The sequence below is a fragment of the Eucalyptus grandis genome, chromosome 6 (genome assembly GCF_016545825.1).
Source record: "Eucalyptus grandis isolate ANBG69807.140 chromosome 6, ASM1654582v1, whole genome shotgun sequence".
NCBI lineage: Eukaryota > Viridiplantae > Streptophyta > Magnoliopsida > Myrtales > Myrtaceae > Eucalyptus > Eucalyptus grandis.
The window spans coordinates 28,602,933-28,618,072 of record NC_052617.1 but is presented as its reverse complement, the minus strand read 5'-3'; the positions used below and the strand labels follow the sequence as shown (position 1 = coordinate 28,618,072).

Sequence of the window (15,140 nt, the reverse complement as noted above, 5' to 3'; positions counted from 1 at the left end):
AAGAGACAAGTGAGATCTCATCTATCTGATGCAGCCTCTCGACCTCAAGAGAGGGATGATTTTTGCGGTATGGTTTATCACAATATGTGAATAAATTTACCTAAGAGTTCACTTTTGGTTTTTGGATTTATGTATATTTTCAATCAAGCCCTTGAACTTTTAAATTGGCAAATCCATTTCTTGAACTTAGGTAATTTTTTTTTTTTTAATCACGTTCCTTGGGCTCAAATTCGCTTTTTTATAGTTAACATATTCATAGGAGCCAGAAAGAATTAGATGTGGAAAAACCTTTTGCTATGTAGGCTAATAATTCACAAACTCAAAAAATGAAGACCACGGCCAGGCCTTGAGCGAGATAATTTTTTGATACAAGCATTGTAATTCAAGCTTTCTGTGCCAATTAACGGGCACGTAAGTTCCAATTAACTCTACAATCAGAACAAGCATCTTTGCCACCCCGAGTTTGCAGCAACGCAACAGACAAAACCAACAATCTTCTCATCACATGTCCAGCATCTCAGCAGAGAGGAATGTGGATAGATCTAACCTGGAAAGTAATGCTGTGGATCGTGGACTTGCAGAACATCCAAGCCTGCAAACTTTTGAACGACCCTACATTGATCCAACTGAGTGACCCAACTCTAGTGAAGTGCAAGATGGTAGTACCATCTCTAATCGTTCTCTTTCTACTTCAACCCCTGAAGCCGTCTTCAGATCTACGAATGAAGCCTCAACAGGCAACACAGATCCGAATCAGGGCCTCGATCCAACAAGGTCGCAGAACGACCGAGCCTTTAGTACATCGCAGAGTCGTCGTCCTTCTCCTCGAGCAGCTATAGCATGCGTCTGCAGAGACTCCTTTGGTAGGATACGGGATGGGTTTGCCAAATATGTCGAGGCGAGTTCAGCGGAACAAGCGGAGGCCATAGCTTTGGTAGAAACCCTAGACTTTATTTCTTCTAAGCTATCTCCTCACAGTGTCGAAAATAAATTCCTCATTCAGTCTGACTGCCTTATGATGGTGGAAAGCGTTCTCTCCTCTACTCCGTCAAGTTGGGCTGTGCAACCCCTAGTGGATCGAGCCAAGTTGAAAATGGCGAGTCTTTCGGGTATTAGCTTAGCCCACTGCAATCGTGCTACCAATAAAGTAGCGGACTGGCTAGCCAAATCTCATCGGTGGGATTGCCTCCCTCGGAACTGGATTACCAATCCCCCATCTACTCTTTTGGACTTACTTTGTACTGATACTCTTGGTGTACGAGTTCCGAACTTCTGTTAGTAATGAAAGCAAACTTACTTGTCCAAAAAAAAAAAAAGTTCCAATTAACTAGAATTAAAGTCAGACGACCAAAAAATTATGTAAGCTCAAAAATTTGACAAGATAGATAAAAAGTTCAACAACTTAATTGGAAAAAAAATGCAAGTACAGAGATCAAAAGTAGGATATTACTGTTTGCATATTGATAATGGAAATTACTCGTGAATAACTACCATCAACCATTTCTTTTTATCTAAGCTGCCCCCGGAGTTGGCATAGTCGATTAGGGCACCCAAGAGTTTCCAACTCAATAATTAAAGGTCATCGATAAATTACACAAATTGCGTTGCAAGCTACTCTAGATAGGACCACCTATACATGCTAGTGACCCGAACTGATTTGTGGATATTGGATTATTTCATGAACCTCCATGTAATTGCACTCTTATGATCATGCTTTTTGGTTCTCATAAACAAAGGATAGTGGAGAAACCTTTTGTTGGAGTCTAACTTGGGTTAGAGAGAACTTCATCTTCCTTCCCCTCGTTCATTCGTGCATATATTCATGTCACTGAAGCTCAACATGACGGAGAATCAAATCATACTTCATTTGACTCCATTAACCAGAAGCACGATATTTATTGTAATTTCTATATCCGTCTTTCATGTTTATTTGGCAACAAGGAAAAAAAGAAAGTTGAAAGAGTTATATTTCTTAAAAAATTGAAATTCCTATCAATTTTACTAATTTTTTTTATTTGTGTCATTTAATTCTTTTTATTAGATTTAATTTACCAACATTCATTTTCACCACAATTTCTTGACTCAAAACATATTCAAATTTATATTTTTCCTGTCAATAGAGAACTCGTTAAATACATTAAAAGTCTCAAAGAAACTGGGTTTGATATTGTGCTTGATGAAATTTGCTTTTATAACAAGGCAACAGCAAATAATAGCAAATGAGGCCGAGTCAAGGAATTGGATGTAATCTTGAAACTTAGGTAATAGTTGTACAATCAAAATCTATCGATTTTCGTAGTTTTCTTCAAGTTTAAATTAAAAGGGAAGTGAATAAAAAAATAAATTAAGCTAAAAATGTGATTTCAGTGCAATAACTTTGTAAAATATTATTGATATCTATCATCCCATCTAAATAGCCAGCTTAAAAGTATTTCAAAAAAGAATGTGTGCTCAGTCCAAAAGGGCGTGGAAATAGCTACACTAGTGTATTGATTTGTAAGCATATATAATATAGGTCCATGCTATTTCTATTTTTTCAATGGCTACTGACACTCCTACCACATTAAATTGGCTACATTATCCCTTGTGGGTCCTATTCTTGATTTAAGGTTATTTCTTACTTTTTTTTCTTCTTATTCTTTTGTTTGAATTTTATTAAAAAAAAAACAAAACTACACACATCCCTTTCAAACAACAGTTTTTTTTTTTTTTTTCACTCTAGCCATTTCATCCACACCCATTACATTTCAATGGTTCTTTCATGTTTATTTTCTTCTAAAATTATTCTACTAATTATTAATTTTATTTCCCTAGATAATTTTCATGATCATGAATTTTTGACTTCGATTTTCGGTACAAATTTACAGAAATTTACTCAAAGATAGAATATTATGGTTGATAAATGTATTACACACAATTTACTCACATTTCATTGTATTTTTTCTTCTTTTTTTGTAGTGAGAGACAATATTGAAGACAACCCAAATTGCTTAAATGTATTTATTGATGATGAAATTGCGAATGGAGAACAACAATCAATCATTTCAACAAGTTCATTTGGAGCTTCTAGTGCTAACTATTGAAAATTATTCCTTGATATATATGTGTTTTAAGTGGATAATGACTCTATTATTGATGTAATTAAAATAAAAATATATTGTCTGATTCAAGTAATTTTTTTTTTTCAAGAGAGAAACCTTTTTAAGGGGAGCTAAGTAGTAGAATGGACAATATCTTTTGTTAAATTGGATATGTAACTTGTTATTGTTGTAGTAGATAATGTTTACTTTTATAATACTTATGCATTTAGAATTGACAAAAAAATATGTGTTTGCAGATGGTTTGAATGGATTGTCTTGTAATGTCATTGCAATACCCATAATTTCTTGTTAATAGCTCATTATACCATATAATCAAGGCAAATGGTAGTATTCTATGAAATAATGATTTAGGGAGCATTTTTTTTTTTTTTTTGGGTGCATTTGCAGGATGTTAGTGGATGTTTACAATTTTTCATGTAGTTAATTTTGTCATATTTATACAACTCATTAACACAATATTGAGTTAGCTCTCTACCAAATAAACTATTTTCAGAAAAGAGGGACACTATTTTTGTTCCAAATGGAGAAAGAAGAGGAAAAAATAAAAACAAAGAAAATAAGGCAAGAAATAATCCTAATCAAGAGTGAATCCCACATTTAACCTTTATAAATGTTGTGGGTGGAGCATTGGTAATTTCGTCTCTACCATAATTGAAACAAAAGGGAAAGAAGCGGAAAAAGGGTAAAGAATCATCTTAAGTCAAGAGTAAGATGAAGGAAAGTTAATTCAATATGACTGAGGGATAAGGAGGAGAAATACACATGAAAGGAAAATGATACAAATAGTTAGTGAATTTTGATTTAATAAGTAATGTCATCTCTGAACTTTTGATTTATTCAATGTGGCCTTAAATTTTTTGTAAGTTAGATTCAATTTAGTCCACTAAATTGAACATTTATAGAATATTCATGGACTATATTGAATAAATTAAAATATTCAAAGCTAAGAGCGCATATTGGGTAAAGTTTAGGAATTACATTGAACAGATTACAAATTTAGAAAGGAGAGTGCACATCAAGTGAAAGTTGGTTGATCATTTGTGGAATTATTTCACGTGTGAATAATCGAAGGGGATCTGCTCAAAAAGAGAAGAAAAAATAGGAGGGGCAAATTGGGAACAATGTCCATGCGATTCCGAGGAGAAGTGGATGGAGCAGCTGCTCTGAGGCTGCGGCTAGGTGGGGCGTCCGGAGCTCTCTCTCTCTATAAATATAAACTCTCTCTTCAGAAGCGATGCACGGGGTCAACAAAGATTGTTCGATATGTATGAGGATAGGATAGTTTCATTGTGAATTGATTCCTGCTCTTGAAAAACACCAAGTCACGTTGCGCAAATTCATATTTAAACGGAATACCCTCTTTTTTTTGTTCTTCTTTTTCTTTTTTGGCTTTTCGAAAGATTCGACGAGGAGGAGAAGGGGGAGCAACAGAGAGGAATGGGAGCGGAATTCCGGCCCGAGAGAGCCGCCGCCGAGCCTCCCGCTCCGCTCATCCTCGGCCTCCAGCCGGCGGCGCTCATCGACCACGTGGCCCGCGTCGATTGGTCCCTCCTCGATCGCGTCCCCGGCGAGCGCGGCGGCTCCACTCCCGTGCGTAATCTTGAGATCCCATTCAATGGTCTCAATCGACATCTTCTTGATGTTGCGGTTGTTGCTATGTTTCAGCTCACTGCTTTTGTGGAGGTCACTGCCTGTGGTCGAGGGAGATTGTTTTTTTCTTTTACTTTTTGGGTTTCTGGGTACATTGTTCAGATTCACCAAGCTCCAATTTTGTGTTGTTTCTCTCTCTCTCTCTCTCTCTTGTGCGTTTCTTCCCCTGCTTTTCTTTCATATTCTTCTGCTCTCGACAAACTGTGGTTGTGGATATGATGATACAGTCATCTGTTTTCGGGTGTCGGTTTCTGAATATTAGTCTCTGCATAGTCTCTGCTATGATGCAGACCGAATGCGTCCTTGATTGCTTCATTGTTTGTTTGAGTAAATGCCATGAAAAGGGAATTTTAGTTTTTGTCACACCTGTCTTTGATCTAATCAAATAAGTCTTCTCTTTTCTGGGCTTGTTAAAATGTGGAACAATAGGCTTGCAATTGATTGGTATTTGTTTTTGGAATCAGTCTAAACGGTCGAACATCTCAGATGTTATTTTCCCTTTCATTGATTCCAATGTGAATGCTTGTAGGTTGCCATTGAAGAGCTAGAGTACATATTGCGTGAAGTGAAAACCCATATTCTATCTTCACCCAATGACCTTTCTCCTGTTAAATCGATGGCCGGCGGCAGCGTCGCGAACACCATTCGAGGTCTGAGTGCAGGGTTTGGCGTCTCATGTGGAATAGTTGGGGCTTATGGTGATGATGATCAAGGCCAGTCGTTTGTGAGTAACATGAGCTTTCATGGAGTGAGCCTCTCCAAAATGAGATTGAAAAAAGGACCCACTGGTCAGGTGAGACTCTGGTGACTGCTATTGAGACTTTACCCAAAAGAGAGGGAGAAAGAAATAAGATATAACATGGACTGTCTGTTCTTAATTAACAACTTATGGAGCTTCATCCTTTTATTGCATGTAACAGTGCGTGTGCTTGGTTGACGCGTGTGGTAATCGGACAATGAGACCTTGTCTCTCAAATGCTGTGAAACTTCAGGTTCCTTCTTGACCCTGTATATTTGTCTTTGGTTGATCACTTGCTTGTATGGTCAAGTCGTCAAATGGTCGTACCTCAATGAAAATTTGCTGAACTATTGATAGGTGCTCACAAGAATTTGTTTGTTTTTCTCTCCCTCTTTCAGGCAGATGAATTGACTGGGGCACACTTCAGAGGATCCAAGGTTAGTCTCTAGTTGAAATTCAAAATTTTGAACCCAATATACTCACCACTCTTTTGAATGCAGTTTTCATTTGATGCTTTTTTTTTCCACCTGAATCAGTTGTTTTATCATCCTGTCATTCCTGGTCATGGTACATTACATTCAAAGTTATGCTGGGGCTTATTTTCTGGCAGTCATATTTTTGCAGTGGTTGGTGATAAGATATGCAATATTCAACCTGGAAGTTATTCAAGCTGCTATAAGCCTTGCCAAACAGGAAGGCCTTCTTGTATCTTTGGATTTGGCTAGCTTTGAGGTAGGTGGATTTTTACCCACTGTTGTTAAGTCTGGAGAGAGCGACCATTGGTTTATTGAATGGTTTAAGTATGTCAAGTATTAATGCCAAAAATTGGAATGTCCTAGTGCAAACTTTCCCACATAAAGTATGAAAATGATATTCCATACTGAGGATGTATTTGGTGTCTGCATAAAGGAGAGTAATTACATGTTTTCCTCAGATTTAAGGATTGATATTCTGTGCACACAGTACGAAGGATTCACTGTTTACCTTCTGGAAATTTTAGCCAATCCTCTTTCTCCTTACTAGCTTTCTAATTGCCGGAATAATAATAAAATCTGTCTAATAGTACTTAAATGTGGCCAGATGGTCCGAAACTTTAGATCACCTCTTCTCGAGCTGCTGCTGTCTGGGAATATAGACCTCTGCTTTGCCAATGAGGATGAGGCTGCAGAGCTGCTAAGGTAGCAGTCATTCTACGTCCTAATATGTTGTTCTGACACGAGACTGACTTATTTAACTGTGAGGTTTGAATTTCTCTTAGCCCACTTGTTCAATCCTTGTAGAGGAGAAGAAAAAGTCGGACCTGAGGCTGCGCTTGAATTTCTGGGACAATATTGCAAGTGGGCTGTGGTTACATTAAGCTCAAATGGGTGCATTGCGAAGCATGGGAAAGAAGTAAGTTCTTTCTATGCATATGCACGTGTGCTAGTGTGGTTAAATTCAAAAAAGCCTATGCACATGGAGCTAGCCATTTGAATTTATAAGTGGCCAATTTTAATGTGGCTGGAAGTGCTTATCTTAAAATTAGGTAGCACCATACCAAGAAGATACGAGATGCTTTCATTAGGTTGTACTTGCCCTTTGGATTTGTCTAAAGATTCGTCATTGCATAGCCGGGCATTTAAGTAGCACCGATTCCTTGTCAACAAGGAGTGCCAGTGGTAGGAACATATCATAAATTTTGGTTTTATGCTGTCTAGAACTTTCCGGAAGTGTTTCCAGAACAAGATGAATGCCCCTTCGTTCCATGTTTCACGACTAAAATGATGCTTTGAAATGACGTATTTTTGGTAGTTTCTTCCCAGCATATATGTGGCATTTAGGAGATGGTATAGTTGTGCTTCATTTTCATTGTTATGTCACTAAAATGCATGACTGCCAGACTGTCCGAGTGCCAGCTATAGGCGAGATGAAAGCAGCAGATGCAACCGGAGCGGGAGACCTATTTGCGGGTGGATTTTTGTATGGCTTAGTGAAAGGATTGTCGCTCGAAGAATGCTGCAAAGTGGGCTCTTGCAGTGGCGGTTCTGTCATACGAGCTCTCGGGGGTGAAGTGACCCCCGAGAATTGGCAATGGATGTACAAGCAAATGCAGATCAAAGGCCTTCCTCTTCCCAACATGCGCAACTGATTCTTGCTTGAGTGAACAAATCTGATTGATTTTTAAGGCTCCCCAGATAAACAACTTAGCAATTAGGCCCTTCCTTTTACTCTTGATCTCTATCGACAAGCAAGCGAAGAGAAGTTATATTTGCATTTATGGGGGTTGGTCTGGCTGATGTGAACGGAATCAATTTCAAATCATGCATACAGGAAACATAATGTTTCGAGTTACTTAAGAAACATTTGTTCATTATGCTTTATAAGCGTTCTTGCAGTGCTTAGTCAACGTGGCGATTCTAAAAGTAACAAGTGTTCTGAAACACTCTACATCCAACAAACTGATATCAGCAGAGCAAATACCTTATGCAATACCGTTTGAGCCGCTGGTGACCAGTTAATTGATTTATAGCAATTGCGCCCGCTGGATTAATATATTCGCCACGCGTGCTAAAAGTCTGATTTCATAAACAAGCTTCAGATGTCATCACTCTGAAATCCCAGACATGGACCACCCAAGAACATGACTTCTGTAGAGGAGACATAAGAGACACCCCAGGTTGGGGTACAGGACACATCTATCCATTGCAGAGTTCAAAAACGACAGACTTGAAGTTGGAGTTAAGTTGAACTATTGCACGCCTCTAAACAATGTCGCACGACAGGACAATTTTGGACATGATGAAAATCAAAAGCCATCCTTAGTCCTCTAAATCAAATTGATGATTGGGACGAGTAAAATTGTTGAATATCTAATATATGGGAAGAGACATACCTATCAAGTGGCCCGGAACTCGCCTACCAAAGATGAGAAACAAAGTGGTCTGGCACTCATTGACCCTTAAGCGATCCACGCTGATACTGTTAACTCCGGGGGGCCAGAAAAAGAAAGGGGCATGCAGAAGCAACTGGCATCAACGAACTCAGCTGAAGCTCCAATTGCTTACAGAATCTAAGTATACTCCCTGACTATATGGCAAGAGCCATGATGCGGAAAATGCAAGTCGAAAGGAATTCAACAAGAGATGTGTCCGGGAACATAAGAAAAATAACTGTATCTTGGGTAAATAGGGATACAAATCTAAACTGGGAAGAGGCTGGCAATAGCATGTTCAATTTTCCCAACAATGAGTCGACAAAGTCCAGGACCTGACAATGATATGACTTTAATGGCAGGCACCATCAATCATTTTGTCCTCGCTTTTGTAAACACATGCTGAAGCTGAAAGCCTCGCGAGAACAAGGTTGCTTGCCAGTTCAACCATTCTTAAATTTTCATAGGAGCGGCAGCTTGATCAGGAGAAGCACCCTCTCCTTCGACAGCTGCCTGATCCCCTGGACTTGGTACTGCAGATTGAGGTTCTTCTTCTTCCATGAGCTCAAATGCATTGATTAGCTGTTGTACCTTAGCCTGATCTAATATGTGGAATTGCTCTCCCACTCCAACTTCAGTGACCACGCATATGGAACTCTTGAGCTTCTCTCCGTGCAAAGTCTCTCGTATGGCAATTAGCACATCCTTGACCTAATTGTCTGATGAAAGTCAATGAAGTTCTCAAATCTGAGCCTCAAATATGATTTTGCTGCTTGCGAATGGGACCTAATGGCAAAAGCCTGATGTTCAATGTAGTTCCCACTGTAGTAGAGGTGGGCTCCAGATTCATCCAAGACAGCTACCAGCAGAGCAACACCATTGGGCTGTTTCCAGGATCATTGGGTGCAAACGTGCCAGGAAATTATGTGGCAGACTGGTAATTCAATTGGGATTTCTTCTGTTCTACGTGCTAGAAGCCGCATAAAGTACCTTTACTTTCAAGTGAATTACAATAAAAACACCCTAAGTCAGGTGACACTTCACAAGCCAATTGCCAATTCTAACTATCTACATCAAGCATTAATAACAGGATCTATCTGTTTACTGTTCTCTGTCTAGACTTTCTACTATATCTCCAAAGTGAAGACATCTGGTTATAATTTCTGATGCTATGATAAACACGGAGATGCTGCATGGTCTAAACATCAATTTCCACTGGTCAAGGGCATTCGGGCAGCAGGGGATTCACCTAACAAGTGATAGATAGGTCTGCTTTTGAGAGAATGGGAAAGGTAACCAAGATCACTCTTCCTAAAGGGTAGGACCCTAATGACACTAGTACACGCCATATTACACAATAACTGATTCATTTCTAGCTCATGAATGAGAACATATGAGCAGACAACACACATATGGCACATTTTTTTCTTGTCAAATTCTGAAACTCAAGAATGAGGTGAATCCAGCTGATTAAGTACACAGGAAAAAGCAGAACAATCAACTATCAATTAGTCAAGGGGCAAACTGAAGCGGCATAACCTGTGTGCCTAAGTCAGTATCATATAGCAGCATGTGGCATGCAAAGATAAGGATTTATCAAACTAATAATTGATCACTACTGTTGATTGTCAATGCCATGTTTAGATTGGAAAAATGCACCTACCATGGTTGTGGCAAAGCTTCAACAAAATAGTCACAGAGGTGTAAAAACAAATCCAACGGCATCTAGGGAACTTGAAATACAAAGGTAGGGACATTGAGTAGAGAGGCCGAGGTTTACTGCATAAATCCATGATGAGCAACAGCAAACTGATAATCAAAAGTTGATTTGAGGATGCTTTTTGGACCAACAATATATAAGTTTATTCAATGGAGATATATGTCTTCAAACCCTCTTCTCAGATCGGTGAAACTGATCTTGAGCCTCTGCTCCACTTCTCCTGGTGTAGCTTATTGATGCGATCTCCTGAAAATGAAAGTCTCTCATAATATGTCAACCTTTAGGGACTGGTCTCCGGAACAGAGAGGATGAGGTCTTGTGTCTTACTAGTATGACCTTTACAAATTCAAGTGACATGCAGTCATCTTGTAATCATCCCCGGATACAAGTAGAAAAAGCTGAAACTAAAGAAGCCATGCAAGTACGGGACAACTATAGTAGAGACCAGAAAAGCCAAGTCTCCTGACATACACAAGAAGAACCTTGTCTAATACCGAAACCAGTGAAATACACTGAAAAAGGAGCAATATCTCAGGTACACTTGGTGACTTGAACAAATATGATTCACTCTACATACAGCAGTGAAAAAATATGCAAACTCTCTAGGGCGACATCAATTTTACATGTGACCACAAAGCAGCAGCAGTAAGTCCATAACATTTCCATCTTCACTTGAACAAACTCTCGTAAGTCCAGCAGAAATTTCATAGAAGGGTAAGAATGCATATAACATGGTGCCTAAAGGGTTTAACCTCAATAGGAAAGAGAAACAGAAAACAAATCCATCTTTCTCCAAATTGTGTACTGCTGGATCATTCCAGGTTGACATTTCTTCCCTAGCCAACCCCTCATTCAGCACGACTATTAATCAACTAATAAACGAAGTCTTCCCCTCCAGATCCTCCACTACTCCTCCAGTTAAAATACAATCAACACAACACATTTACATCAAACCCCCATCTAACACGCCTAACGCCTAATGCAAACACAATCAACACAACATATTTCACAAGAAGAGGAAAAAAGAAGAGAACTAGCTAAGGCTAGTCAGAGTAGGAACCCAAACCTGAGCCTTATTGGCGAGCTGAATGACAAGCCAGATGATGGAGAGTGGGGACTCATAGATGAAGGCATGCTTAATGCACTCGGAGGGCATGAAGCATGATAGGATGCAGCCGATGGTGGTGAGGCTGGCAATGGCGATGCCAATGTGATTGTCGACCTTGAAGATCTTCTTCTGGCGGGAGGAGAGCTCCCAGCCGGGCTTGTCGACACAGGCCAGAATGGCATGGGTCATTGACTAGAGGCTGACGGCATCAGAGCCCAGATTGATGGTTTCCATGGCGTACTCCACCTGGAAGAGCCACCCCGCCAGCATCCACATGGTCACGTTGGTGTTGTACTGGTTCCTGAACATGGGTGCTCTCGTTCACCAACTACGGCATTTTGAGTTGGCGTAGATGGAATTGTGGGGGAGTCATGATTGAGGAGATCGCAGTCATGGAGGTCCAAAGTTATTTTCTTCTTTTTTGCTGGCTTGAAGTTGTATTTGCTATGTTTTCAAGACAAAGTAAAGAAGGAGAAGTTCGAGCAGCTCAAAGTGAATGATGCAGTCAAAATGAAGCGGCAAAATAGTACAGTTGAACTACTTTTTGAATTATGACACAAAAAAAAGAAAAACTACTTTTTGAATATGTGGGGGGTTAGTCACAAACTTCCAACTCGTTTGAGAAAGTTTTCGAAGAAGGAGAATTGTGGGAGCGCAAGCAGCGTGCTATTTTCGAATGGAGTCATCCTTTTCGAAGTTCGCTCTGATTTTCAGCTCAAAGTATGGTGGCCATGGCCTTTTTGGGTTTATTATTTGTTGCAGCTAGCCACTTGTCGTGACATTGTCAAACAACCAAAGAACAAAGAGCTATCCTCTTATTCAGGGTCTTTATCAGTAAAATACTCGCGCTTTTACTCGGAATACAGGTGTACACGTGACTTTCTTTCGTATCCAGCACGTATGTTCAATTTTTGAGAAAACATGTGTTTATTTTGCGGAAACTGAGTCAATTGCAAAATATTTTTCAAAAAATAATTCTTTATATCATTTAGAAAAATTAGTCAACAACAAATATTTTCATCATTCATAACAATCTATGCTTAAATATTTTCGTGAGTGATGAATAAATTTTCCATTTTTTTCTAGCGATTACGTTTTGAAAAATATTTTCTAAATCACTCATATTACGCAAACTGAACGCACAAGTAATCTTGATTGGAGGTCAATGGACAACATCAACATATACATATACATATACATATACATATACATATACATATATATATATATATATATATATATGGGTTACATGATGCAACTCAATCATAGATTAGTTACTCCCAATTTTAAATATGGACCCTCTCATAACATGATTTAACTTCATTTCATATTAATATTAAAATAACTATTACAATAAAATTAGTTAAAGAACAATTAAAAAGATGTATTTATAACAGAACATCAAAATAAAACAAAATTAATATAGTTCTGTTAAAATTATTTCTAACTAAGGAAATGTAGTTTCATTGCATGATTAAATTTAGTAACCAGTCAACTCGCTTCGTTTAAAAATGCTACTAAAATTAGTCAAAGCGAAAATTTAAAAGATATAAATTTTAAAGGTGAAATGGTAATATGCAAAAATAAAATAGAGCTTCCCAATAGAAAGTAAGAGGTAACTAAAAATTTGAAATTGTTAGCCCTTGACATATATACCCAAATATTTGTCTTACGAAAAATTTTAAACTTGTACCCTAAGTCAAATCTACACTTTCTTGGGATTTTGTCCAATACCCCATTAAAATGCATTCGTGTTAACCCTTGTATTGTTGATGAGAAAAACCCATGTATTGGTAAGTAGTTTCATTTGTGACTTGAAGTACGTATCCTGATGGTGTTTAGTATATTGTTGACCTTGAGATACAAGGATTGAGTTCTGAACTACATCAAAATCGTAATTCGTTTATCCAAAGATTAGTGATTGGGGATCTCAAATTCTTTGAATCAATTCCTTGGTTTCCCTTTAGCCAAAAAAGAATAAAATCCCTATTGCTTCGATTTCATTGAATTGCATTGGGATTTCAACTTAGTAGTAACACATCGTCTTCATTGTCATCATCATTATATTGCATTGTGATGTAACAAGTGTTTGAAGTAATAGTAGTACAATACGAGATTCATGTCCAAGCCAACATTAGCAATACACACAACAAAATCAACTTCACAAAGAGCAGATGACAACAACATTGTGAAAACTGAAAACTATCACCATTCTCCAATTAATCCTCAAGTTCGAATTCGAATGGGATTATCAACATCAAGATGTGGGGAACGAGAATTAGCCAAGGCATGTCACCAAGCAAAATGTACATTAGTAGACTACACCCAATACATTTGATAGCAATAGAAATGAGAGTGTATGCAAGTCGGAACCTTGGGCCAATATCTTGCCTTCCTATCTCAAAAAATAATTTTTGCTAGACATTTTTGACCAATGTGGTAGCTTATTTTGAAGGATGGCCGAACATTCCTCATTCAACTTCACAATCTCATGCTTCTCTAACTTGCTATTGTTAGTTAGGATCTCTTTCAAGAACATGGCATAACTTGACATTTGAGTTAGAGCATCTACAAAAGGAATGTTAATGTGCAATTGTTTAAGATAATCTAAAAATTTTGAAAATTGCTTATCTTGCTTGTGTTTAACTAGCCTCTCTAGAAATGGAATAGGTAGAACATATGATATTGGAGATGGCTTACTCCTTAGTGGCTCATCCTTGTGTTTAGTCTTGGTGAAAGGTTTGGCCTCCTTGGTTTAACTTGTAAGGACCATGACCTCCCACTGTGTAATATTGTCCGCTTTGGGCCTTCGGCCCTCACGGCTTTAAAATCCTTACAAATGGTCCAAGTGTGACGGCCCAGGCGGCAATGCACAGGGAGAAGGGATGGCGGTACGTTTGCGCCTCGATCCCTGGACATGCGCAGGGTGGGGGCGCATCTCCCATCCCATATCGCTTAGGGAGGGAGTCCTGAGCTAGTTTATAAGGCTTGGGTTCTCTAACCTGTGTAATGCATTTTAAATCCATGAGGATCGAAGGCCCAAAGAGGATAATATTACATAGTGGGAAGCCCGGGCCCTTACATAACCCCTTGCTTAGGTTTGGCCCTTTTCTCTTCTACTACATCATCTCAATCTTACTTTCCAACTTTTTTTCTACTCCTTAATGTAATTGCCTTTACATTCTCTATGAGTTTCCTCTCAATATTACTTGGTAAGGCACCATTTTGTCTCTCATTAATTCTTTGAGCTGGTTACCCCGCTTATCTATGTTTCAAATTGATACTTTTTGATTATGGAGTCTTACATTGAAAACTTCTCATGAAATCTTGAGTGATTTGAGCTTGTTTTTCTGCGGCCTGGGCTTGCCTTTTCACAATTTGGGCTAGCTTGGCAACCAAATCCTCCAAATCAACTTCTCTATGGGTAGTGGTGGTGCTCTCAATTTTTATTGATTTTGACCTTCACAAGATAGATTAAGGTGATTCCTCCTTCCCGAACTGTTGGTGTTGGAATAAGGATTTTTTTGGGGACCCCTATTAAAATTTGAAACAAAGTTAGCATGTTCAAAAGAACTAGCATAAGGGTTACATACTTGACAATCAGTGCTAATATGGTTTCCACCACAAAATTCACAAGATACTCCTTGAGTTTTCAAAGAAGCAATCATTATGCTCCATGCATCAAGCTTTGCATTCGAAGCTGTATTAGTGTCAACTTCATGAAATCCATTTGGCTTCTGAGCCTAGTATCTCTTAGTTGGCCATTAGTAGCTATTGCTTGCTATCTGCCCAAGTAGATCAAAAGCTTCTTCGAGTGACTTGTTTTGGAAAGTGCCTCCAGCTGCTGCATCTAAACTAGCCCGAATGGTGGGATGCGCTCCATTATAGAATGTGGGCACTTGCATCCAAAC

At 38.7% G+C, this 15,140-nt stretch overlaps 1 protein-coding gene and 1 pseudogene across 1 annotated transcript; one reads left to right on the top strand and one right to left on the bottom strand.

The window, feature by feature from the left end:
- The first annotated feature begins 4,319 nt into the window (after nucleotides 1-4,319).
- On the top strand, nucleotides 4,320-7,850 carry LOC104449010 (uncharacterized sugar kinase slr0537). Its single transcript, XM_010062995.3, has 8 exons — nucleotides 4,320-4,691; nucleotides 5,281-5,544; nucleotides 5,672-5,743; nucleotides 5,889-5,927; nucleotides 6,115-6,222; nucleotides 6,571-6,668; nucleotides 6,771-6,882; nucleotides 7,370-7,850. Exons 1-8 carry the CDS (start codon nucleotides 4,539-4,541, stop codon nucleotides 7,616-7,618), a joined length of 1,095 nt encoding a protein of 364 aa, XP_010061297.2. The 5' UTR covers nucleotides 4,320-4,538; the 3' UTR covers nucleotides 7,619-7,850.
- Nucleotides 7,851-8,854: 1,004 nt separating this feature from the next.
- LOC104449008 lies at nucleotides 8,855-11,538 on the bottom strand (annotated as a pseudogene).
- Nucleotides 11,539-15,140: the final 3,602 nt, after the last annotated feature.

Bases quoted from the DNA above. Each gene is read 5' to 3' on its own strand.
- LOC104449010 (XM_010062995.3), top strand. From the start codon at position 4,539: ATGGGAGCGGAATTCCGGCCCGAGAGAGCCGCCGCCGAGCCTCCCGCT. The intron at 5,744-5,888 runs GTTCCTTCTTGA...TCCCTCTTTCAG, and splicing joins CAAATGCTGTGAAACTTCAG to GCAGATGAATTGACTGGGGC. The intron at 6,669-6,770 runs GTAGCAGTCATT...CAATCCTTGTAG, and splicing joins GAGGCTGCAGAGCTGCTAAG to AGGAGAAGAAAAAGTCGGAC.